Source organism: Anarrhichthys ocellatus, unplaced genomic scaffold, assembly GCF_004355925.1.
Source record: "Anarrhichthys ocellatus isolate YVR2014 unplaced genomic scaffold, GSC_Weel_1.0 scaffold32, whole genome shotgun sequence".
Taxonomy (NCBI): domain Eukaryota; kingdom Metazoa; phylum Chordata; class Actinopteri; order Perciformes; family Anarhichadidae; genus Anarrhichthys; species Anarrhichthys ocellatus.
Genome location: NW_022280062.1, coordinates 2,070,106 through 2,095,696, shown reverse-complemented (window position 1 = coordinate 2,095,696; position 25,591 = coordinate 2,070,106). Strand labels below are relative to the sequence as shown.

At 38.3% G+C, this 25,591-nt stretch overlaps 2 protein-coding genes across 6 annotated transcripts in view; one reads left to right on the top strand and one right to left on the bottom strand.

Moving 5' to 3' along the window:
• The window catches only part of LOC116393054 (pituitary adenylate cyclase-activating polypeptide type I receptor-like), a 26,627-nt gene extending 21,181 nt beyond the window's left edge, over window positions 1-5,446 (top strand). For 3 of the 5 annotated variants that reach the window (XM_031864968.1, XM_031864967.1, XM_031864970.1), the window contains one exon: window positions 844-5,446. In XM_031864968.1, the coding sequence (XP_031720828.1) occupies window positions 844-1,068 (225 nt within the window). In that variant the 3' untranslated portion in view covers window positions 1,069-5,446. The remainder of the gene's footprint in view (window positions 1-843) is intronic. The other 2 variants (XM_031864969.1, XM_031864971.1) reach the window with 1 other exon arrangement.
• Window positions 2,779-25,523, bottom strand: ghrhra (growth hormone releasing hormone receptor a). Its single transcript, XM_031864972.1, has 13 exons — window positions 25,256-25,523; window positions 24,721-24,829; window positions 16,895-17,002; window positions 15,276-15,376; window positions 14,423-14,520; window positions 13,983-14,115; window positions 13,183-13,336; window positions 11,472-11,532; window positions 11,316-11,385; window positions 10,764-10,858; window positions 8,814-8,943; window positions 7,833-7,874; window positions 2,779-7,636 (listed from the first exon to the last, which is right to left on the bottom strand). The coding sequence occupies exons 1-13, from the start codon at window positions 25,370-25,372 to the stop codon at window positions 7,490-7,492; spliced, it is 1,365 nt and encodes a 454-aa protein (XP_031720832.1). The 5' UTR covers window positions 25,373-25,523; the 3' UTR covers window positions 2,779-7,489.
• Between the last annotated feature and the right edge of the window lie 68 nt (window positions 25,524-25,591).

The following is a 25,591-nucleotide window of genomic DNA, read 5'->3' as shown; positions in this document are numbered from 1 at the left end:
TAAATGCATTCATTTTGTCTCATTTATAAAGTATTCATGTGTATATGTTTTCAATCTCACATCAAATGAAATTGTGATTTATCTAACGCTAGTTAATACATTAAATTACAATAAGTGCTTCATTAACAAATAAACAACAATACATTAAATTAATGTTTATAATAAATATTACATTTTGAATGTAAATCTGTAGTAGATACCACATCTGCCACAAGTAAAAAATAGCTGCCCCTGATGAAAAGTTCACGTTTTATGAGTTTTACAAATCTACTGTAGATTACAGCATATAATGTAAATCTTGAAATATCCACTTTCTTTAAATGACTCTTGATTTCAAACAGTTTAAATTCCATGACTTAAGTCTCTTTGACCATGACACTTTTGAGTCTCACAAACACCAGAAACAGCGTGCTGATGACAGAGAACAACAATCACTCATTTTTGACAAATGAGTATTCAAAAAAAAGTGCTGTAATTCTGTAAGGCCTCGCTCATCAATAAAGAAAAATTACATTTGTTCTCAAATTAATTCGACAATCTAAACCTATTGAAACATACAATGCACTTCTGTTCTTCCACAATACTGACAAAAACAATTCTGTCGTCAACTGACCTCTGATGTCACAGATGAAGACTTCATTTATGTGATTAAAGCTTTAATATATTATATTGTCAATCCTTCATTAACTCTTTACACACCAATTATGAATGTGTCAAGGGAATTATAACTGTTGACAAATACATTAATAATATATTAAAGTGTCACTTACACAACTTAAGTGTACTGTACCTTATCGTGGAGCTGGTACAGCTTAAAGTACATTAAAAAATGACCTTGTGAAGTTTCTCCCTGAAGGTGCAGTCGGAGATCAAGAGGAAATGGCGCAGCTGGACCGTGAACCGGTACTTTGCTGTGGACCTGAAGCAGCAAAGGCACCCTTCGTTGGCCAGCAGCGGAGTGAACGGCGGGACTCAGCTGTCGATCCTCAGCAAGAGCAGCTCCCAGATACGAATGTCCAGTCCGCTGGCGGAGAACGCCAACATCAGCCTCCCAACCTGAGCGTCTGATTGGCAAGAGTCAACTTAAAGGTGCCGTTCCACTTATGTACATCCAGAACAACCAGAGTAGACCAAAGTGGCCCCTCATACCTCATTACATTTTGTAGTTTGGCCTTTCGAAAATGAGGTATTTCTGAAAGCATTTACTGGAGATCCATTAGAGGTACATAGCTGACGTTCATACTTAATCCTTTTATTTCACTATACGATACAATTGAATTAATTTGAGTATTTCAGTTGACTCTGCAGATTGTGAACTTTTCAAATTTTCTGATTTTCTAACAGACAAATTCCATTCCATAGATTTAAACAGAGAGATATTAGAAATTCCCTTCCTACCAATGTTTTTATCTTAAATTTAGCCCCTATTATTGTTTAATGTATAATTAATATCAATGTAGAGTTTGGTGCCAAAAAACAGTACTTGTTGTAAAAAAGAAAACAGTAGTTAAACACCAAATGTAGGGGTCATATTTGTCTGTTGGTGTGTCAAGTAAATGTGCTTCAAAGTGCCATACAGGTTGCCTGACTGGATCTGATCTCATAACAGTCCAAAGTGAAGTAACAACCAAACGTCCGCCTTGCTTGTACAAATGCTCATTGTTTAAATGTTTTATCTTACAATTTAAACATTTTTCTACAATCTGCCGTAAGTACAGAGTATGTCAAAAGATATATCGAGAACAAAACAAAACATGCATAACGCAGTATTGTAATGACCTTTTCAAACAAAAGGAACTGGAGCCCAAATCTGTAGACTTCATCACATATCCTGAGGACCCAGAAGATCCAGCCCACTCTATTCTGAGCTATTTGTTTGTATTTAATAAAAACACAGTGTACACAGAAGAACAAAGTGCCAAACTGAATGAGCACTGTAGAGCAGGGGTTCCCAACCTGAAGGTGAAGATGAGGGGTTGTGAAATGCCAGATACAACAATGTAGGAAAGAAGAGCATTTTTCTGCTCCGTTAAATTATGTTTTATTTTTATTTTTTGGTGTAAAACACCAGATAGATTCATGTCTTTCAGGCTTGGAGGTGTTTAAATTAACCCATATGTGAAGGTAAAATGTGCTTGCAGCTCGAAGAAATGTGTAACTTTTAATTGACTTTGTATTGTTTTAAAGCCAAAAAGGTTGGGACCCACTAGAGGACATCACAGTACATGAGGGAATACAACACTCTATTTAAAAAGTAATCCTTAAAATCTCCTCTCTGAACTGGTCCTCACAGCTAGTGTCAGTAGTTTCCTCCAGTTGATTTTCCTTTCACCGACTTGTCATTACCATTCTTGCAGACTGTGAACTTAAATGTGCCATTTAGCGGATGATTTGATCCAAAGCTTCTCAATAGTGCCATTAGTTCATATGCACAGCATTTTATCATAGGCGGCGAGAATCAAACCCTTAACATGCTCTTAAAGATAACACTCTTTGTCCTCTTTTCTCTGAGCATCAGCCCATCGTGCCACATCAAATTGCTCTTCATTATAATTTTGTTTTGATGAATCACCTCCTACACTCATATTCCAAAGTGCCTAGTCAGTCACACATAGCTCTCACTTTTATTTCCAGTACAATGAACAGATATCTTAAATGTGTAGTAAGAGTCATTTTCTGCAAAGAATGTACAGAGTGTTGTGTTTTTATTGTGAAGCAAAGTTATGCTACGAAAAAACAGTTTTGCTCATTTATTGGTGAAATTATTTATGAGAAAAGAGTCCTGTTTTTTTTCTTCTTAGTTTTAATCACAATGAGTTTGACAAGACTTAAGTAATAGCTCTACGTAACTTCTGTTTTATTTGACCTGCTGGTTCCAACTATCATCTATAAGTCCGTTACAATTCAGCACCAACGCCAGACACATAAACAGCTTCAAAACAATACATGTTCTAACAGTCAACACAAAAATGCTTTAATGTGACAGCTCTTGACAATCGCAGTGTGTTGCCCATTTTTTTTTTCTTTCTCTCTTTTTGTTTGTAAGCTAACAAACAATAACTGTCCAGACGTAGAAATGATTTAAGATGAAATGTGAAACGATGTGTACAGGAGGATTTATCCACAACATTTACTCAAGATATTTATTTTTTTGTACTGTCATCTGAATGGATTATACAATTGTAGTGTCTTAAAAAGATGAATTGACAATTATCGAACAGAAAAGGATGTACATTTATTTTCCATGAACCAGTGCCATGCTGTGAAATGACTCAATGTACAGTATACATGCTTTCTTATGTGTAATTTAGTTGTATGCCTGATGTATTATTTCATTATTGATATCGACTCTCTCGTTGCTATAACTGGTGAGATGTGTGGCACAATGTCTCATTTCTAATTTTAAAGAAAACAAAAAACACTCAAAGGAAATTGCTGTCCAAAGAGGATATTGTGAGAGAGCAAAAAAAGCGAGATAAAAAATAAACACTACTGAAGAAGAGATGCATCAGATTTATGCATCTGCTTGGCTGCTTTTTGACAAAACAGTGTGTGACAAGATACTATCACGGGAACTCGAGCCAGAGGTAGAAATGTTTTTGGTTTTTTCTTTCGATTAGGAAGGTACGAGAAGGTGGAACAACTGCGACAGATAAAACACAAAGTGTGTACGAGGGTGTGATAAAAGAAAACACTCCGCTGCTGCTTACGTGTTCTATCACCAGCCGTCATTCTGAGTCTGAATCAGCTCAGATGGAAACGACCATGTCTCAAAGCTGTTACTGTCTGTGGAAAGAGGAGGAGAAAACTCCTTTCATGACCATGTCTGTGCTGTATATTTGTTTGCCACAAGGTGGCAGCAAATCATTTTAGTTGGGGGGGGGGGGGAGTTAGACTGGCATTGATTTGCTTTTTGAGCCTTGTACTTTGAATTTTTGATGAAATAGGTAGTGCTTATTAACATTGTTCACTTTTCACAGCGTTGATTTTTTTTTATACAGAACTAAATCAACAAGCCTACAAGTTCGATTTTTCTTAATGAGGTCAAATATGCCCCCCTCTCAATCCCAAAATTCCCTTCCAGTTCACATTAGTTTCAAAACAAAATGAACTATTTGAATTTCAAAACTTGCTGACATATGAGGAAATATTGAGAATTGGGGGCACCTTGTAGTGACCGTTCCTCTCTCCACAAACCACTTCTTACAGTTACTTTAGCATTACGGAAGCACACTCGTCTTTTTGTGTGAAAGAAAAGCTCTTGACACGTTTTCTGAAAGCAATAGTCTGACATTTTCGTAGATATGTTCATTCACTTTCTAGCTGAGTGTTTGGTGAGAAGATTAATACTACTTTAATGGCTGTACGCTAATGAAGCTACAGCCGGTTAGCTTAGCTTAGCACGAAGGCTGGAAGCAGGAGGAAGCAGCTAGCACTCCAATGTTCCCAGCGTCTTCATTATAGCCCTGTATTTTCTCCTGGATTACGGTAGTTTAGTTCAATTTACGTGGTAAACATTGTAAATTTAACCAAATAAAAACAACAAAATTACTTAGTTATGTTTAGGCAAAATTGTTTGGTTAGGTTTAGTAAAAACATCATGGCCACTGTGGAGATTTCAATGTCTAAAGTCAAGAAAACTGTTTGCTAATTTAAGGATGTTGATTTCAAAGAGTATGACATCAGCTAGAAAAAAAGCATTGCTGAGGAAACTTTGAAAGGTCTCCTTTGTTGTAATAAGGAGATATTGAGCTGGGGAACATCGTCCCTTGGGGACATAGATAAGCTCCCAGCTAGAAGTCATTGGCTAACTAATAGATACCTTATCTTGACGAGATAATTACAAAACAGCTGGCAAATATTTGGTGTATTTCCCAAAATGTCAGGCTATTCCTTTAAATGTAACTCTTCTCAGTGTGGCATATCTCTGTGTTTAGATGCCTTTCCTTTGGCGGTTGTGCGTGTTGAGCCAGTTTTATCAAGTGTGAGTTCCAATTGATTGCCAATGAATTTTTGAATGTACCGATGTTACTCAGCTGCTCTTAAATGTCGCCTGCTGTCAATTTGCCATGGTGTACAAACGATGTCTTTTCTTGATCATATACAATGCACTGTATATGTATATTTTCGGCACACAGGTGGACCTCTTGACGAAAACCTGTAATGTTTGTGACCGTGTTTTTGTATGTTTATGTAACTGTTTTCAGAGTGTGTGTGAGTGTGTGTGTGGAAGTTGGAGCAAGTGTATTCTGTACACATGTGTACGTAATGACAAGCATTATTAATGAGGATATATGTAACTTAAATGTCAAAAGAATATCTATAAAGCTTCATCCATATGATGTTCTACCTGTGACGGTGTGTCATGTGTTACATGCGTTCTGGTGTCAAACATTTATGTCCCAGGTTGTGTAAATTTGACTGCAAAATAAATCTATCTGTGGTACATTGTTGCATTTAGAGATTGTTCTTTGTTTCCCTCAGCTGTCCCATCCATTAGAATGGACAGTGTACAGATTTGGCAGTTTATGGGTACTTCATTACCATAAGAGGAAATTATCTTGTACAAACATTTATGGCTGAATTAGATCTGTAAAAGCAATTATTTTTAATGTAAGGATTATGAACCGTATGACAGACCAACTTTCTGCTTCTCTTTCCTAATGTTATCCAAATTAAGGTTCACATCAACATTTATGAACATCTTTCCCCAAGCATTTAATACCAGCTTTTGGACTGTGCCCAAAAGCTGACCCTCACTAAATCCACAAGAACAAGTAATATATTCAGTGTGAAATAAAGTGCAACATTAAATCATATTGTGTACTGACAATGACCATCAAAGTGCTTAATGGAACAGTCCAGTGCATTATTCATGGTTTGTGAACTAGAGATGCATCGATTCAACCAATATTGAACCCAAAAGCCAACCCAGAGGTATTTTTTTGTGTTCATGTCTTCATTGAGTGCAGGTTTAACAGACGTTTTCAAGGCTTCATCACATTTCCCTGTTCTTGACAATCTATTGTAAAGGGTTGGCTTGAACATTTTACGGGCCTTATACTCCCCCGCATTGTTTACACCAAATCCCCCCCAGCAGAACTGGAAAAGTCCAACACAGAAATGTATCTTAAGACACTCTCACTATGTCAGTTATCTTGTTACCTTACCTATTTAAAGCCACGTTACCATGTAAATGCTGAGCATGATGTTTTGTATACATTTGGTATCTCCTGTAGTGCAAGAATTAGGATTATCACGTCTGGCAACAGCATAAAAAAATGAAGATGCGATGAAGAAACAAATCAAGCTCATGAATATTCACAAATACTGTGTTTCAAATGGTTTCAGATGGCTCATCAAAGCAGACAACTCCTTGAAATAAGAAGTCTTGTATGACGTGATGTACCCAATATATGGCAGCTTCACACACACACACAAGCAAACGCACACAGCTTTGAATACACTTTACTCAGGTCCCAGATCTTCGGCATTTAAAACTTCTCTCTAAACCAGCAGGTGAATTTCTGCACAAAAAATCAATTAGCACTCGGTCCATATCAGTCCTGCACATATGTTCAGTCTGCACCAAAATAACAATCAGAGGAGTCGAGCTCTTTTCAAATAATTTAGCCAAGTTCAAACATCCATTGTTTCCACAGCGGTGTCCTTATAATTCCTCAACATTTGTACTCCATCTGAAAACCAACCCTGTCTCCTACAAAATGACATTCCTATACGAACTGCACTCTCAATTACGTTTTACAAGATTACGGTCACAGTTTAAAACAAGTGGTTAACGTTGTAAATTGAAAAAAAAATATATAAAATATATGCAAAAAACCCCCACAAAACTACTTTATTAGGTTTAGTAGAAAAAAAATCAATCTCACTTTAAACTTGTCAAATACAGACAGTTGGTAAATGGCTCTCAGCGTCTCATATCAACGTAAAACAACGTAAACCCAGCCGCGTCACTATTAGACGCTCAGAACAACTGACTTAGTTTAAAGAGCGAGACCACACAGGGCAGGCTAAATGGGTGGAAGGGTCAAACAAACACAGGACTTTTGAACAGGAGACTTCTTTTTGTTAGACATTAACATTTTACAGCAACATTTTGCTGTAACCAAAACCATGTTAAATCATCTTACAACAACTTCTCGGGCCAGCTCTGTCTCTACTGTGGACTGGACACCGTGTGTCACCACGACATCCTTACAAATGCAAGCACCAGTGTTCCTTTACTTTTTTGTAATTTTTGGTTGAAACCATTTTCGAAGAAACTGTAAATTAGCTCATGGCTGCAGCTGACACTGATATGATGCATTTAATAATACAACATGTCCTCAATCACTCACCAGTGTTCATTACGCTCCTCCCACAGAGGGGTTGTTGAGTTATTGTCATTAGCAGGTTGAGGACTGCCTCTCGTAGTTTGTTTGACATTCTCACGACAACTCTTCTCTCATGGCTGGGATCTTTAAAATCAAACTGAAGAGACGTTCCCGTTAGAAGGAGGTCGCCTGAGCCCCCCGTGGGCTTGAACTGTTATCTGAGTGATGCTTCGCTTGGCCGGCGTGAGATGATTTTGATTGCGACACTTCCACAGCCATCTCCGCAGCTCCGTTTGGACCTGCAGACAGACGCATGTATGCAGCCTAGTACCAGAGGCAGGAACTGATTTTGTTAAAGCCACTATGTGAACAATGTGCCCCGAGTGACAGTACCAGAAAAGACACTGTGGCAGATAATGTAGCAATACAAACGAGTAGAAATGTACAGCATGCTTGAATATTTGTATCATGTAACTGTCCCCTATAGTCACTTACCTCTCCATTCATGAAACAGTAAAGCAGTGCCACCACAAAACCCTGCAACACAAGAGGACATGACACGTGCACATGTGATGTATGTATAGTCAGCTTTAAAGATAAAGTTCATAAATCTCTTTATCAGCTTTTTTTTTTTAGTCAGCTTTAAAGATAAAGTTCATGTATCTCTTGGATGTAAATTTCTCAGACATTGCGATTATGTAAAAACTCATTTTTGGTCTGATTATAAGCTTGAACTCAATCGTTTAGATCCTAAGATGTTCCCCAATTGTACACACCTCAAGTGACAAATAAGAAGACATTTCAAAGTATTCATATTTTCTCCAGTCAATATGCTGTGATAAACAGGTGACCTTTTTTCTTTGACAAATTTGTTATACAAATTCATGAATACATAAATATTGCCAGATCGAAAAGTTGCTCCAAATTCTTTTTAAAGTAGACTTTAGTTTACGGTGCAGACCAACATCCCCGGTTAAAGTTTGGTCACTCCCCATCACTCTCTCCCCCTATTGGCCCTTTTCACAGCAGCCATTTTGACATGTCACAGCAGGGTAAACACAGGTGTAATTGATAAAGTTAATCAGTGTCCCATTTTATTTAGTGTCACAGCTATTCCTCTGAATCAGCATGCACAATACCAGGGCCCTGGCCCACCAGGCACAGGGCCATAATTAACGTTATTAATTACACCTGTGTTTACCCTGCTGTGACATGCCAAAATGGCTTTTGTAAAAGGGCTTGTTACAGTAGGAAATGTCTCATGTGCTTATTTCATGACTAAAAAAGAGCAGAACCATTGTTAGTGTATTAGTAACAACTGCGTTATCCTGTAAGTCAAAATGTCTGATGTGAAAAATGAGTATCCTGGGAGCATCCTACCCTAAGCAATGCACCTTTGGTAACTTGTATTGTGATTTGTCTTTATATAGTTTTTAAGTGGACTTTTTATTCTGATACCTCTCTGTTGCTTTATACCTGAAAGGATCCCAGGCCCAGCTCGATGTAGAGTCTGGCTGCCACTCCAGTGTTCTCGGGCAGGAAGGCGAATACTGTGTAGTGCATCCCAAACAGAGGGATGAGGAACAGTGTGGATTTAGCCAGCCTCCTGAAGGAAACGAATAACAAAGGAATGAAAGAAAGAAGAAAGCCTTGACAGCAGTCCAGGTAATGTTAAGGCACACCATCGGGATGGAAACACATTTTCTCAATCAGCGATAAGACTTTCATGAACACATAATCTTCTGGCTGTTTCACATAAGAGATTTCTGTTTTATTTTTCCTCTTTTCAGTAGCTTTGCTGTTTTTTTAGTATAGTTATCTTTACATTTTGGGTTGGTGGGGCTCATTTTTGAAAAAGGTGATGCCAAATACTTTCATGCATCAATCAGGATTTAGCAACTTTGAATCAAAATGTAATGAAAGTTTCCCAAAGAAGCAAATTAGCTGAGTTTTTCACTTTGACTTTGATGGTTGCTTATAAATATTCCATGTTAAAGACAAATCACGAAGATTAGAAAGTTTCCAGGAGCTTTAAATTAAGATGCATCATCTCAACAACAAAAATCTGAACATGTAGTAATAATAGCTTTTCACAGAAATACTCACTTTTATCAGTGTTAGTTTTAAATGCCAGAATGCATTATTCCACCAAGTTTCATCAAAGGTAGAGCAGATGTGGCAGATATAAAATCCAACTGACCTTTAAAACAACACGTCATCGTTGGAATAGATTCAAATGTCAAAATACAAAAAGCTGATGCATTGTGTATCAAAGTCGAGTTCAAATCAGATTGATGATGATGATGATGATGATGATGACGACGTTATTTAATTGTGGTGACATTACATTATTGCAGCAATTTGCTACAAGTCATGTGGTTTGAAATAAGAACCCCACCTCTGCATGATATCTCTCAAAAATCACAACTGCCACTGATAAGTACCCCCCTGTCTTATTTTCTTATACTTTATTAAGTTTATTCTTTCATGTCACCGATATGGTAAATTAGCTGCAAATATCTATCTAAACTCTCAGCCGATTCAAAACATATTCTATCTCAGATCAATCATTGGTTAACCCAATAGAGGTGTCTGCACATTGTGCACATCCGATTCAAAGCTTGAACAAGGACGGGACAATAGTCGTTTGGATATTCTAAATAACAAAAATAGTCACTCTTATCAGACATAACATTTTGACTGCTGGAAGCTTAAAGTTGTTTTCTTTTAGGGTTGGAGTACTTTCAGGCCTATAATAGGATTGTGTATGTCTTTTGTCGCACCGGAGACTTATGCCTTTGTGTTCATGTGTCTGAATCACATTGAAGTTTGTAAGACGGAGATGAAGCTTTTGAAAACGTGAAACATTGATTGAACTGGTGGAATAATCCTGTCGCACGGTGATAGAGGAGACATCTATTTCTAGCATCCGGAGCTATTTTTATGTGCTGCGTTCATTGTTAATTCAGCCGAGCTGGAATCTGAACCAACCAAATGTCAAAAGGAAGGAAGGATTCACTCAGGTAAAGAATGATTTCTGGGCTCCAAGAGTAGATTCACAGATGAAGCATATTCGCTCTTTAACTGTGAGGAAGACGTCGGTACTTTATCACGGGATTTCATCAATTCCCTCTTCTTTCCCTCTTCATAGTAGACGCTTCATAGAAACTGCCAACCGTTTCTGACATATCAGTTTCTTACTAAGATGTTTTACCTCAACACTGAACAATTGTTCCAGAGTTCAAAAAGCACTGACACAACTTAAATTTGTCTCTAAGTATTGTTTAAAGAAAAGGACGGTCTGCAAGCAAATGGAGAGGTGATAGCCAATGTAGCAGGTAGCCAATGTCATTATCAAAGGCAGCCTTTATAGGAGGGATACACGTTAAGGTTATGGTCCAGTTGTGTCAGTAAGTCGTGACTCACATAAAGTGTCCGGTGTCATTGTTCCCGGCCATGGTTGAAGATTTAAGCTTTTGAACCAGGATCCGGATCACGTTGATGAAGATGACAATGTTGATCTGGAAGAGATACATGCACAATTACAGAATCCAAACATGCACAGACTGAGAGAAAAAAAAATATTTTAAGCAAGAAACATCTTTTTTTAAATTGCATATACGAAAAAAATTGCTGAGATATTAGCAATTGATCCTTCGTACATCCAAAGAGATATTGTTTAATTATAGCTCCGCAACAGGGATTGTGTTTGGTGTTTACGCAGCGTGTGGATGTAATAAGAACAAAGAGTGTTTGGAGGCTAGCTAGTCTTTTCCAAGGGATACAAATTGGCCAAGGAGCATTTCATTAGCTGGCTAGCTAATCAATATTGCATTTTGTTGCGTTTCCAATTCATTAGAAACCGTAGCACATCGGTTTAAAACAGATCAGCTAGAAACATTAAAAAGTCAGCAGGAGATGGTGTGAAATGAAGGGCTCAAAAATCCTATGAATTTCAATTTACTACTTTCCACTCACCAGCAGCGAGACTGTTATTGGTCCTTTAATAATCCACCAAATAGCAACATTGTCTGTGTCGTCCCAGCAACTGCAATTTAAAGCCAATTTCAATTAATTAAATTAATTATGAGAATATATAAGCTGCTTTGGTGCATATTGTGTGATAAATCGTACCCTTTGTCATCATAGAAGAATCTGGTCAACACCCAAAGTATGAGAACTGTTGATGGGAACCCTGCAACGTAAGAGCAGAGATTAATTATTGATACGCTGGATATGTGTCAAGTAAAATTAATCAAATGCTCAATCCCCAACTCGCATATGTACTGCATTTTTAATGAAAATGTTGTTCGGCATATAACACATCGTGTAAATGTATCTGTCTCCCAATTACATCTCCATGCCAGAAGAAAAAACAGACGCAGGATAAAAGCAGAAGAGAGAGAGTGCAAACCGGAAAGATGCTGATAAAACACATTCGAGCCACTGAGTGAGCGACAAAAAAAAAAAAACACACCCCGGTTTGCTTGTCAGGTTGTAAAAACACAGATATTTAGGTCCAGATTTTCCTTGGCAACAAGTGCATAGTTTTATGTTTGAATCAGGTTTATTAATGTGTTTTGTTGGTTCATATGCTTCCATGCATTATCATAACTATAACCACTTCCTCTTACAATAAGCAGACTTTAGTACAGAAAGCCCAGTATGACCTTTTAGAAATTTTGTTTTGCCAATCGTCAGTTCTGTTGGCTAAAAATGTCAGGCACTCTTGCTCCTCACTAAGAAATTCAGTGTCCTCCCAACATCAAACAGGTATGCTGCTGTTTCTCACCGTCACTGTTGCACTAAACACAACTGGTCAGGCTGTAGTATTGTACTGTTACATTTTGGTAACAGGACTGAAGTGATACAGTCTGTGGAATATCACTAGAAGCACCTGAGAGTACGGGCTTGAACAAGCAAAATATACAGCGAACAGATAGGGATGGTGAGACCATAGAAATCAGTTGACTGAGCAAAACAGGATAACGGGATAAAGGGAAAGCACTCAAAATATCCAGCTCAGCGAAGTAAAAGATAAGCGAGGGGAAACAAAGGGAGCGCCTAGGAAAAGAGCAGCCGCAATCGCTGCTCAGGAACAGCTATTGTGTAAATAAATATTGTCTGGAAATAGATTTCCAACCACTCAAATGTGACTGTGTAGTGAAATCACAAGACAGACCAACAACCTTCCAGTATCGTTCAATGCAATACAACAACACCACAAAAACGGGCTCAGGAGATCCTGCGATCCTGAGACGCATTTCTCATCAAGTGGTGAGTTTGATTTATTTTCTTTGTGATTTTATAAAAGGAAGTGAAGGCTATGGTCTCTTTCTGTTTCTCTCTCGCTCTCTCTCTCTTTCCTGGAGCTGTTCATGTTACTTTTATGACTAATTTATCACCTCAGAAACTGCAAAACTAGAGTACTGATCTGACCATACAACATTATCTTTGTCAGTTACCCAAAGAGAGCTGGACACATTCAATATCAAAATACCATCATAAAGTCAAAGTCGGTGCATCTGACAGTCAGGTGATGACTGTAAAATAAAAAAATGTGTCTTCTGTCCAAACACACTTTAAGAAGGTTTTCCCCTTCTCATCCCAGAGTAATATTATCGATAGCAATACAAAAGAAATCCCCCACTGAATGCTTGGCCTCCAACAAAAATCCTGCTACTGGGTGTTTAACATCTTCCCCTTAAATTGAGCGATTGAAAATGAATTGTGGGACGACTTCATCAGGTTAAGTGAAGATTGTGTGTATACATTCAATCATCACTTGTTCGTCCGTTATGGGCTTGAACGTCCTCAGACGACCTGGTCGGTCATCTCTACTCACCCCATCCAATCAGGATGTACCACCAGAAGTACTTCCTCTGAGAGACGAAGGTCAGGGCCAGCAGCGTCTGCAGATACATTCCCTCCACCAGCAACCAGAAGTAATTGGCCAGGATGCTGAACTGGAAGAACGCCACGGCTGACTTGCAGGCTGTCTAGAGAGGACACCGTGAAACAAAGTTACTACGGCCGGATGTGTCTATATATATATATATATATATATATATATATATATATATATATATATGAGGCCGTTCAGTAAAATATTAAAGTAGTTTAAATACTGTCTGTTCAGCAGCAAAGGAATTATTAACATAATAATATACTACATCTATCTTTTTCATATATTCCGTTATTATATTATGAATGCATAAAGCACTTTCAAATTGACATGTCATTTTAAGCATTAAGTCTGTGTACAAGTTACTGTGACAGTTGTTAAAACAAAGTTGGCTGATAACATGAAACAATATATTTTTTTATGTCACTAACTGTTAAATGTGGTATTTTTTCATGTATATTTATTATTTTTATGTACTGGCATTATACATACTTTTCTCACTTTAGATGTTTTGTAAAAATGGTGTATTTAAAAAATGTCAACTTTTCATCAGTTAAAAATAATTAAAAATTTGAATGGATTATTCAGCTTAGATGTGGGGTAATTTTCCCTTACAAATTAAGGGATTCTTCCCCTCTGTCCTGACATTCCTCTTTTCATTGGTCATTTAATTCAAATAGACAGCAGATGTGAGAATCTGCTTTATGATGGGATAATTATAGGCTAATAAGCGTGCTCACTGTGGACACGGAGCAGTGGTCCAGGGTCTCGTCAGCAAACAGCACGGTGTCCTTAATGAAAACAGCGCTGGCTCTCAGGACGAAGGAGGAGAACAGGTTGACGTGGATGTAGTTTCTAGTGCAGCGGAACTTCCTGAAAGAGGCACAAATACACATGTACACCAACAGTCCTACTAATAGATTCCCAATCCTCTAACAAAGGCTTTACACTCTTTATTGATCAGACAGTCGATCATGTGAATATCTGGATATTTGTGTCTGTTGGAGCATGTTACAGCTCTATACTCGTCTGTAAAGCTATTTAATTCTTGCTCGCTGCCCTTCTTAACACTCCAGTTAAGAATCTGAACTACATAACTGGCTGGTGAGTGAGCTACCTAGCTGTTGTGCCTTTTATTGCCCTTATTGTTCAGGGACATTGTGTGCTGCTGTGGTCTTACCTGAAGGCAGTGAACACCACTATGGCTGTGATGAGGGAGATGAGCGAGGTTGCGTAGCCCACAGTGTAAACCTGTCTGAACGTGTAGAGGTAACTCGTCTGCAGAGAGACAAAATTGTGATGCTGTCAAATGTACGAATGAGAAATAACTCGATGACTGAAATGTCACACGAAATGTCTGAAACAGTGGATCTGACGGAAGTGCAGTGGTACAGCACATTTATTTGATATATTTAGTTACTTTGCAGTTTTATAATACAAAATATAATCAACAAATATAATAATATATATTATCATAAGGGGGATTCACAAGATAACAGTGGATAAACTAGATACAAATTAGCCCCATGTTTAACAGCTGCAGCATTAAAATGACAGTAATTATTATCCAATCATTTTGTAAACATTATTCTGCATAATAACTTATTTTTAGTACTTTAAGTATAATCTGATGCTTATACTTTTGTACTTTTACTTGTAACACAGTATTTCTACACTGTTGTATTAATGCTTTTACTTCAATAAAACATCTGAGTACTGCTTCCTCTACTGCAGGATAGAATATAATCAATAACTAAAACTGATGAAAAGTTTAATACAGATACAAAGAGACATCAAAGTTTTAAACCTCTAACTTTGCTGTAGTTTGTCTTAGAGAATTATATCAAACACATTTGACTGTTGTCTTGGCTGTTTACATGTATTCTTGGAACAAAAGTATCACAAGTGCGTGTTGTCTTTGCACTCAAAGAGGTCTGAACTGAAAAGGAAGACGCGAGGGAGGAAGAGCAAAGAGGGAGCAGAAACAAAATGAATAATTAACTGATTGGCATGATTACAGCATCGTGTGCTACCTCAGATTCGGGCTCGCTGTCGTCGCTGAAAGCACAGGCCTCGTCGTAGGGTGGATACATTTCTGACCAGCCATGGACCGTACAGTTCCTGTAAACATACCCTGACGTGGGAGCAGACAGAAGGGGGGCATGAAGGGATTCAAACTGATTTCAAGTGATTCATCCACTGCAAATATTTTCCCCAAAACATCATACAACCTACTCAGAAGCTCAACCAATTTGTTCTTCTTCTTCTTAACCATCTTTATGGCTTAATTTTGTATGAACTTCTTGGGCTGTAGTATTAATTGTGCCGTGAAATGCTGCTGAAAATGGTTTCAAATGCCATTGGCCAAAAGTAACTACATTTACGCAAGTACTGTACTTTTAAAAGTACTTGTGGTATACTAGAGTATTCCTGTTTTAACTTGTACTTGGAACCCAGTAAAATTCTAAGGAAAATACTATATAAGTACTATTCTGAAACGGGTCATTCTCCATGATGAGATATTCTACTCTGGTACTTTAAGTATATTTTGATGCTAATACTTTTGTACATTTTTGAGCATAAGAAATAGTATTGTAAAATAGTGAAGTATCTCATATTCTAAATGATGTATTACATCGTTACAAGTTGTAATTCCTGTGCACATTCGGACTGCTACACTTGATATTTCCTCTCTTGCACCATTTCACTCCATTAGTGCTTTCAGTCAGAAACGTCCATTTGGAAACAGCAGGAGTCGGGAGAAGACTGAGCTGGATCGCTCCCTGCACTGCTGTGGTGTAGGATTGTACATGTGTGCCAGACATGCAGGCTTTAGCTGGACACAAACATGCATGGCAGTAGGTTGTTTTCCTCTATATTCTCTGAGCAAACAGGAAATAAACTACACTGCTGAAAGCAAAGACTCTGGTCCGTCTGAGTGATCTGAAATGCAGATCATCATTAGCCATGATTTCCATCAAGGTAAGAAGGGAAATAACATTATTCCTTAATGTTCCTGACCTTTCCTCCGTTAATGATGTATTATTATGTCAATTACTTCAAGACGACTGAGTACAAACAGTCCGACATCTTTGTATTTAGACTGGAAGACAAAGTTTCCCATATTTAAAACAAATTTTCTAGCTGTCCTTTAAACACTAATTTACAGATCCAAATAATTAATAATTGATTGTACTTATTACTGTTTCAAAAAGGATAATCACTAAATATAAAACCTCTTAAAACACTTTTATTCTCATGACTACATTATTCAGAATATGTCTCTCTTGGTGTTATTGGCACCATCTTTCTGGAAACACAAATCCTTCAACAGCCAAAGAGGAAGTCTGACTGTCAAATGTGAACTCTGCAGACAAGATTCCAAGTCTTTTCTCCTTCCAGAAACATCCCAGAGCATATATATATTCTTGCCAACAAACGTACATGAATAATTCATTGTGCTCCTTCATCAGTGCGACTCCAGCCTGCATTTGCGCAGCAGATTATACAGAACGGATAATTATACTTGGCTGTGGAGCAATGGGACTTCTACGTTAACTTTTTTTATTTTAACTACGCTACTGATTACATGACTGAAATTGAGTTATTCTTTTCTTTGTTTGTTGAGATTGTGATTAACATAGAAACCGACCTTGATTGCTGGAGAAATGCTGGAAGACCTCAGAGCAGGATTTGTTGACTACCTGCCCGACTTCAGCTGTCAGCCAGCAGCCGATCTCATCCCACTCTGTGTTACATCCTACGAACGCAGGCAGAGGGAGGAGCAGGGTCAGTCAGTAAGAATGATTAATAATAATAATAATAGCGATAAACTGCATTTACACAGCAAAGCAGACATCCTCATGCTTTCAGGCTTTGTTTAGGGTAACATTACTTGCCCAAGCTACATACATACCTGTGTCAAGAAACTCAATTACACTGTGTACAAAGAATGATAATGCATCAGTTGTTATTAGCAGCCAGTGGTGGTGAAAAAATATATAAATTAGCAATGGTAATTGCCATAATATGTACAGCATGTACGCATTTGCATAATATATTGTTTTGCTTCTTTCATATCTAATTCCTGCAAAGTGCTTCCTGTCAGTCCTGTGTCATCACATTAATATCAATTGAGTGGTTTTGTCTGCTGAACTAAAACTATCACTCACCTTTCTTCAGAAGTGAACATGGCAACAGGAAAACTACATCTAATTCTCTCGGTTCTTCAGGGCCCAGACTGTGAAGCCTCTGGGAAGTTTATTCTGTTAAACACTTTTCTGTTTTCTGAAATGTTGTGTTGCCTGTGGATTGCAATGTTGTCATTTGTTCCACCACTTTGGTTGCTGATATAAATATTTCGACAACAATTTTATGGATTTCCATGAAATTTTGTACAGTCAAGGTTCCCAGAGGATGAATCCGAAAGACTTTGGTAAGGTTGACATTTTTGTGGTTGTGGTTTTGAGTGAAATCTCTTGAGAACTATTTGATGGATTGCCATGAAATTTGTTTCACTGTCAGACATTCACATCTCCCTTCAGGAGATTCCCATCAGCCTCAGCTGTACTTTGTGTTTTGTGCTATTTAGTCTGACTCACAGGATGTAGTCTGGCGGTATAAGTCAGCAGCGTTTATTTCTTCGATACCAGAATGATGTGTGGAGTCAGACCTTTCTTTAGTGCTGACACAGTGCTGAGGAAATAGGTCTGGCTATGTGAGACTAAGTGCTATTTAATAAATGTTAGCGGGCTAACAAGCTAAACTAAGAAGGTTAACATGGTAAACAATATAGGCCTACTGCTAAACATCAACATGTTGCAATTTAGCATGCTGATGTTACCATTTAGCAAGTACAGCCTCACAGAGTTGCTGTGGCATGGCTGCACTGTTTGACATTTTTTTGAAATTTTTAGTTTTGCACACCAGGACAACCGCTGGATGATCAAAAGAATAGTTTCCGCTCATAATAAGGAGGAGCCAGTTTATGCATTCACATAAGCCGCTTAAAAAGACATAAGAAGATTCAGTACTATTTGTGCATTAGTCAAATGCTCCAGCTTCTCACATCGTTCCTGCCTTACATGCTCTATGCATGATGAGTTTCTCACAGACTCCCTGCTGTTACATTTAATTGAGAGGAAGCATGGAATATTTCAGCCCACCTCTGGTCTTTTATCGGCGCAAATCCACCCAAACCAACCACCGCGACTACAGTACTAGGGGATCTGATCACCAAGTCACATGTTTCTTCTCATGCAACCAAAGGAGGATATTTCTACTAATGAACTAATAGATCTATACAGCTGACAATCTTATCCACAGTCCTTGCCTTGCTTTGTTTCTGTAAATAGACTGCGGTAAAAGCATTTGCTTAATGTTACTCGCACCCCGGTTTTTCCATCAACTATCCTACATTTCCCAGATTCTCAATAAGCATGGCATTACTCACCGGTATATAATGGACTAATTCACATATCAATGAGGAGATGGTGTCATGAGGCGAGATGACAGGTTTGACAGGAGTGAACAAATGATATATATCAGTCATTGTGATAAACGTGGTGCTGCAAATATCTGCAGGCATCTCCATCCACAGTGGGAAAATTTTCAAAGCCTGTGATGATATCTTTTTTTTTTTTTTTCTAAGGCAGCAATACAAGGAAATAAGTTACAATTTACTGCTTTTTCCATTAAAATCAAATAAATAAATTAAATTTAACTCCTCCGGCGCGATAAGTTTAAAGCAACATGTAAAACTATGATTCTTATTCTTCTCACATAAGACGTCGGTGAACCACCTCTATGTGCTGTCATTTATTTCACCATGTGCATTTATCCATACATTTTGATTGGTGGCAAAGGTTTAATGGAATCAAAGCACAGTTAATAATAATGTCACGTACTCCAATATTTAAACCCCCTGTTATGTAAATTTAATTGAAATGCCTCACTCATCTACTGGAAGGTAATTTAACCGTCAAGATTTCTATTTTAACAAGACTAAAGTTTGCAGCGACGCTAGCAGGTCATGAACTAAAGAGATTGCTACACTGAGAACATGTAACAACACCATTTGGGTCCTAAGACCTTGAACCTTCTGTTCTTTGATTATGTTATCATCGAAAAATAATCAAAATTTAAAAACTGATCACAATTTAGAGTCCAGGTAATTTGAGCAATCCACTGTGGGTGTTGACATTAATCTGAGACAGAGCAGTGAATTACAGAAAGCAATCTGTCTGGGTGAAATATAGATTTTCTCTCTGTACCTTATTTCATTTGTACAAAGCCATGCGTATCTAATCCATTAGCCACTCTATCTGCTGTGTGTCCTTATCTCACAAACACAACCTGCATCCAATCAGGTAGTCTCACGAAAACGATGTCATCGCCAACGTCACTCTGGGAAGCGATAGGATGCAGTTATTCCCGGATCACCTGTGTTGTCAGGCTGAGTCAGACTCCTGAAGCCGAGGACCCAGGAGGGGCAGAGGGACTGTGTCAAAAAATGCACTTTCAGATCTCAGATCTGTCTTTTCATTCATTGTAAGCTCAATGAGTTGTTGCTTCTGGAGTGGTGTTATAAAATGTGGGGCTTTAACACAGTAGGTGGCTCTAGCACACCACCAAACACGCCACAACCTTGTATTTTACTTTACACTGCTTTCTTTACAGGATTTTGTGTTATTTATTCATTTACTTGATACTGTTATTGTATGTGTACTTTGCCTTTTCGCTCACCTGTAATAAATTAATCATTTGTGGCATTAGTTTTTATGAACCATCCCTGTATCAGGGAGCAGTGGGCTGCCCATGACAGGCGCCCGGGGAGCCGCTGGGGGGTCAGTGTCTTGCTAGTCGCCACCAAAACTTAATTAGAGTGAAGCAGAGACAGAGGGAAGGACAGATTTGTGAATGAATGAGTGAGTGTAAAGAGAGTCTTTCTGACTGAACTTCCGCTAAACTTCATTTACTAAGTTTTAAAAGCAACCCCTTAATCAATAATTGTATTTAAATGTTTCCTTTGTATACATTCCAAACTCATGTCAAAATGCTCAGTAGCGCCCATTGATCAAATGCACATAAGCTCATTATACAGTTTATGAATTAATATAAGTAATATGTATCAATGGAGGCCTATTCAGTCCAATTGTATTAATACCAAAGCAGCTGTAACTCCAGTATGGTGCTTATAAAGTGAACTTAAGCGCATTATGATGACATTTACATTTTAAGAGATATTGTTAGTTTTATATCACATTAGAATCTATTTAGATGCATTATTTATAACTGAACACCTGTATACAGTAAAAACTCAAATGACATTTTAAAATACTCTGTATCACACTTTAATTAACTGTACTTAAAGCCCCAATCATTCCCACTGCATCCAAAACTCAGACAACATATTCAGGTGTTTTATTGTTTGTATGATTAGAAAAGTCATCCACAACTTCTAACAAGTTTTTATTGGACCCATCCCTCATGTATATGGGCTCAGTAGTAGAGGCCTGCCCAAAATCTGCCAGAAGAGAATAACTGAACAGCTTCAGTCTGCACAAGAAAAAATATATATTTTTTTTTTTATTTCTTCTTGTTCCACTTTGCTCAGAAAACACCACAGATATATTCAATGTCATAGATTAGAAAATGAATTATTTGTTTGACAGAGCCAGAGCAGCGTGAAATTAAAGTATGAAATATTTACAACTATACGTGGACCACCTGAGGCTCTGGGGAGCTTGTGACCTCAAAGACAATATTTACAGAAGCCATTCAGAAGGGTTATGACAGAAAAAGCACATGCATAATCCATCAGTTCCTGGACCATTTTCACCGGCTTACTGGGAAACTTGAACTGAAATAATGCTAAGAACCAATCAAGTAGCGAACGCGGGTGTGGGCGTCATCGTTTCTAAACTTATCCGTTTTCGACCTTGCACACGAAAACGCAACCCGGAGTTTTCAAACTTATCCGTCCTCGGGAGCGTTTTCAAACTCCTCCATTTTCGGTGCTCGAAAACGCCGACGTAGTGTGGACGCTCAGTGTAAACGTAGCAAAACTTATGCCTTTTCAAATGGAAACGGAGTAGTGTGGACATTGCATGAGCGAGAGGCCTGCCTTTGTTTGGTGTTTGATTCTGTAAGCTTCCCTTTTCGTAAAATATTTAAAAGGATGATTTTAATAATGAAACTGAACTATGAGATATTTCTTCGAGCTCATAGTATTCAATTAAACAGTTGTTAAATAATTATGTTATTTCTTAGATTCTTCATGTTTGGTGAGGGACTAACACTTGGAGTGATCGCTCTTTGGCACATCAGCCAAGAAACAAGGTATACACAAGCAGAACAGAGATGTTTAAATAGGTTTTAGTCCCTTTAATACAATATTAACATAGTTCTTAACGAATATAGATTCCAGTCACCTGCATTAACATGATTCTTACTTAATCTATATACAAATATTTTGTGATAACTTCCTGTTTCTATGCATAACTCTAACCTCCCTGTTTTGGCCTTCTTTTGTGCATTGCCAATACAATCTATAGCAGTCTCTTGCTCCAGTTTATGCTGAGTTATCATCTGTTCAAATATAAAAGGCAAAATATCTGCTGTAAAAGGTTGCTTGTCATATTGAGTGTGAACTTGAAATGGTGGTGTGGCCACACTAAGCCTTGCTAAATATAAAGATGCATTTTTTTTCTCATCCACACTAAGCTATAATTAATCACATACAAAGCAGCTTTTCAAACAGCCCCCCTGTCAAGTGCATCTTGTTGAAATCCATTGTGGGTAAAATGATTAAGATTGGCAGTGAAGTACAGGTTTGAAAATAAAGGATGTGGTTACAAGCTCGCCGTTCACGATCTGTTGGCGGTTTAAATGAGGTACATCGTCTTTATACATAACTGTGCTAAAGTAATTGGAATCAAGGATTAAGAGATTTAGTTTTCCAATATTGTAGTTTCCTAAAGCCAGAATTGGATGTTTGCCTCTGAATTTTAGATTTGGTGAGAAGGGAAAATTCTCAAGCATATCGTAGGTGGGAGGATCGTCTTCAGGTTTGGGTGTAATCCTAATAGAAAAACACAAACATCTGTTGAAGAGAGGAAACAGCTTCTAAATAGTATTACAAATTTCACGGCAGAGACGGCACATTTACGGTGTGTCAGTTAAGGTTAAGGTGGCGGAAGAAGGGGGACAAAGGGCAACAGACACCATCCCCATCATTTACTTAGTGTGGCATTATTTGCCATCAATTCATGCCCGAATCACACACAGAGCATACAGGCAGCATCTGTAGTAGAAGGTACAGTGGCCAGGATGACAAATGGGACAGCTTATCCTGACACAATGACAGTATGTGGGCTCACATAGAAAATAAATAATGCATGTGGGTGTTTTGAATTGCAGCCTATGCCGGTTAGTTTTGGGTGTTTTTCTCCCAATTTGTCACTTGACATGAGCAATATTGTTATGAGGAAGGTGTTGGATGAGAGTAAAAATGCTGATTTACCATCTACTCTGCCAGAAATGAAGAAGATAGTGATGATTCAGCTTTTTAGCAATGTGGGCCTGTGGGTCTGTTGATCAGACAAGTCGGCCGGTCAAACGCTGAGGCGGCTGTTAAATGAATTGCCATAGAATTTGCTAAAAAGAATTCATGTTATACCTCTCTTAAAACCCCAAATGTGAACCTCATGGTGGTGTTAGAGGACGTCACGGAATCACTAAAGTCACAAGAATTGGCACCAAATTTCATGACACTATCCATCAGTCGAGTTATGTCAGTCTGGACCAAAGTGGTGGAGACCTACATCAAACCAAATGTGTCCAAGGAAGACGACAGTAAGTGGCTGAGTTTTGGTCAATAGCAACACGTTTCACAGCAGCATGCAGCATATGACGTCTAATTGGTTCCATTACCACCAGCAGTCAGTCACTGATGTCCGTCATTGTTTCACAAAGGTGAAATTTCAACTCTACATGACTCTCCAGCTCTGCATGACTACATGTCACCTGCGTGGTCGGCATCACACTGATGGACGCACAAACACACACACACACCCACTTCGACAGTGAAATTCATCAGCAGACATTTATCTGCATAATGAGCAGCCGAGGACAACTTTGCACCAAAGGGTTCACAGTCATCAGTAGTAATTAAGATCAGAGTAGCACGGAAATGTTAAAGTTCATTACTCTCGCGGAGGGGAGTTGCCAGGGTGTTGATGGTCTGGGGCAGTTTCTGATGAAGTGGAGAAAAGTGCGGCTTTCAGTGACACGGTTCAACATGGAGACACGCAGTGCAGCCCTCTGGGAGACTCCAGGTTCATTAGTATACAATGAAGTCAACGAGTCAGATTGGGAGGACAAACGGGTGAGGCCTCACCAGGAGGAACAGCAGGTGTCAGTGTGGTTATTAGATCAGTACGATGAAGAGTACATGATGTAATAACACGTGTCCATGCACATCTCAGTTACAGTCAGTCTCTGCAGTGTGCCTTTAAAACACACAATATATCGCCATATATTAACAAATGTGTGTTGCGTTGGGTTGTACCTGTAAAAATTGCGGTCTTGCTGTGTCTTTTTATAGCAAGTCTTCTCTGCTATTTCTGTTGCAGTTAAAGGCAGTTAGCCTTTCAGCGCCCACTGATCCACCTCACATACACCAGCGCTGCATGTAAGACTTTGCTCCTGCCATGCAAATACATAAATATCAACATGTAGGCAATAGACAAACAATAGATTTAGTTTTTTGGTATTTGTCATTTATAAAGTGATTGTGGTCATAACCCCTGAAGCAATTTGTTGTTAAATCGGTTTTGATCAACATCAATTGATCTTTTTAGACATTTTTCAAGCAAAAGTGTTTAAAATGCACTGGTCCCAGCTGGCCAAATGTAACTATTTTATTATTTTCTTTGACATAAATGATGGTAACCTTCATATTTGGGGGTTTGGAACAGTTTCAAGACAAGATTCCTTCAAGATTTTGAAGGAAATTTTTCACTTTTTTTCTAAACTTGGTAGACACTACATCATTAGTTGCAGCCCTACTGTCTCTTAACAACAATCCAGGTAAAATGCAGATAAATAAACATCAAAAAACGTTGTAATTTAAGTGCTATAGAAAGTCAAAGACAACTGGGCTTTTTCTTAGACTCCTACATTGTGACTGCATCACATGAATTGAGCTGCAAACTTTTCTCACAATGCCAAATCAACAGCAACAAACTGGCAGACAATATAACATCCTACAGAACGTTTAACTCACATATACATTTCCTTCCTGTGTGTTTATAATGTGCTGTTTTTTGCCCACCCTTTTTTTTTTAGTTTAGCCCACATGCCTGTCTATTAAAAAATCTCCCGCATGCAGTGCACCAAGTTCTTCCCAGTTATCTCACATAAAAAACACACACAAAGCTGCAGCAGCAGCAGCGGCAGCATCACACATGAACTCACCGCTGTGGTCGGTCTGGTTTTGCGCTTCGCTCCTCCTCGTCTGGCGGCAAACCTCCCGAGCCCTCAGGTGCTGAGAGATAATGGCGCAGTCCGGATGAATTGCTTCAGCCTGAAAATACGACACAATTTAAGTTATCTACAGTGGCTTAAAGCAAACACATGCACCTCAAGTCGATGCTCTTTGCTAGCTGTGAGTGAGTGGGTGATTAAACAAACATTATCAACAGACACACCTCTTTGGATTCAAAACTTATTTATTTTGTGATGCAGGTTTCAATAAATAAGCTTTATATTCCACCTATAAAACCCTCTCAGAAGATGCCCAAATTTGTCAAAGTCAAAAATAAATATAAACCTTTTTTATTTTCCCTGCTCATAACGCTCTTAAAGTTTTTAATTTGCCCCCAAAACATAACATAATTGATAAGAATAAAAGTCATTTCTTATCAACATGCAGTTTGCAAATGCATGTTCTTGAATGAGAATGTGTCCCAGATAGGAAAAATGTATAAATGATAAAAGAATTAACACTCACTATAGGCCTATACCACAGATGGAGATAAAATATGAGGAGCATGAAGGTCTCCTGTCGTCCCGGCAGCGCCTTAAAATACACTTCCATTTTCTTATCTGCCTTCTTCATATCCCTCATCGGATGATGATGATGATGATGTGAGCGTAAATCCGGGTGACTTGTTCCTCTGGTGCCTCCTAAAGATTGACTTCTTTGTGATAGCGTCGGTATGACAATACTCTGTCAACCTTAAAATAGATGAATCACCATATTCTCTCTGCCAGTAGCAAACTTGCAGGAGTGAAGAGCTTCTCTCTCTCTCTCTCTCTCTCTCTCTCTCTCTCTCTCTCTCTCTCT

Excerpts from the sequence above, each read along its gene's own strand:
- ghrhra (XM_031864972.1), bottom strand. The coding sequence starts at position 25,372 with ATGAGGGATATGAAGAAGGCAGATAAGAAAATGGAAGTGTATTTTAAG. Across the intron at positions 13,337-13,982 it reads ACCACTGCTCCGTGTCCACA|ACAGCCTGCAAGTCAGCCGT; the intron begins GTGAGCACGCTT and ends TGTCCTCTCTAG. Across the intron at positions 10,859-11,315 it reads CAATAACAGTCTCGCTGCTG|ATCAACATTGTCATCTTCAT; the intron begins GTGAGTGGAAAG and ends TATCTCTTCCAG.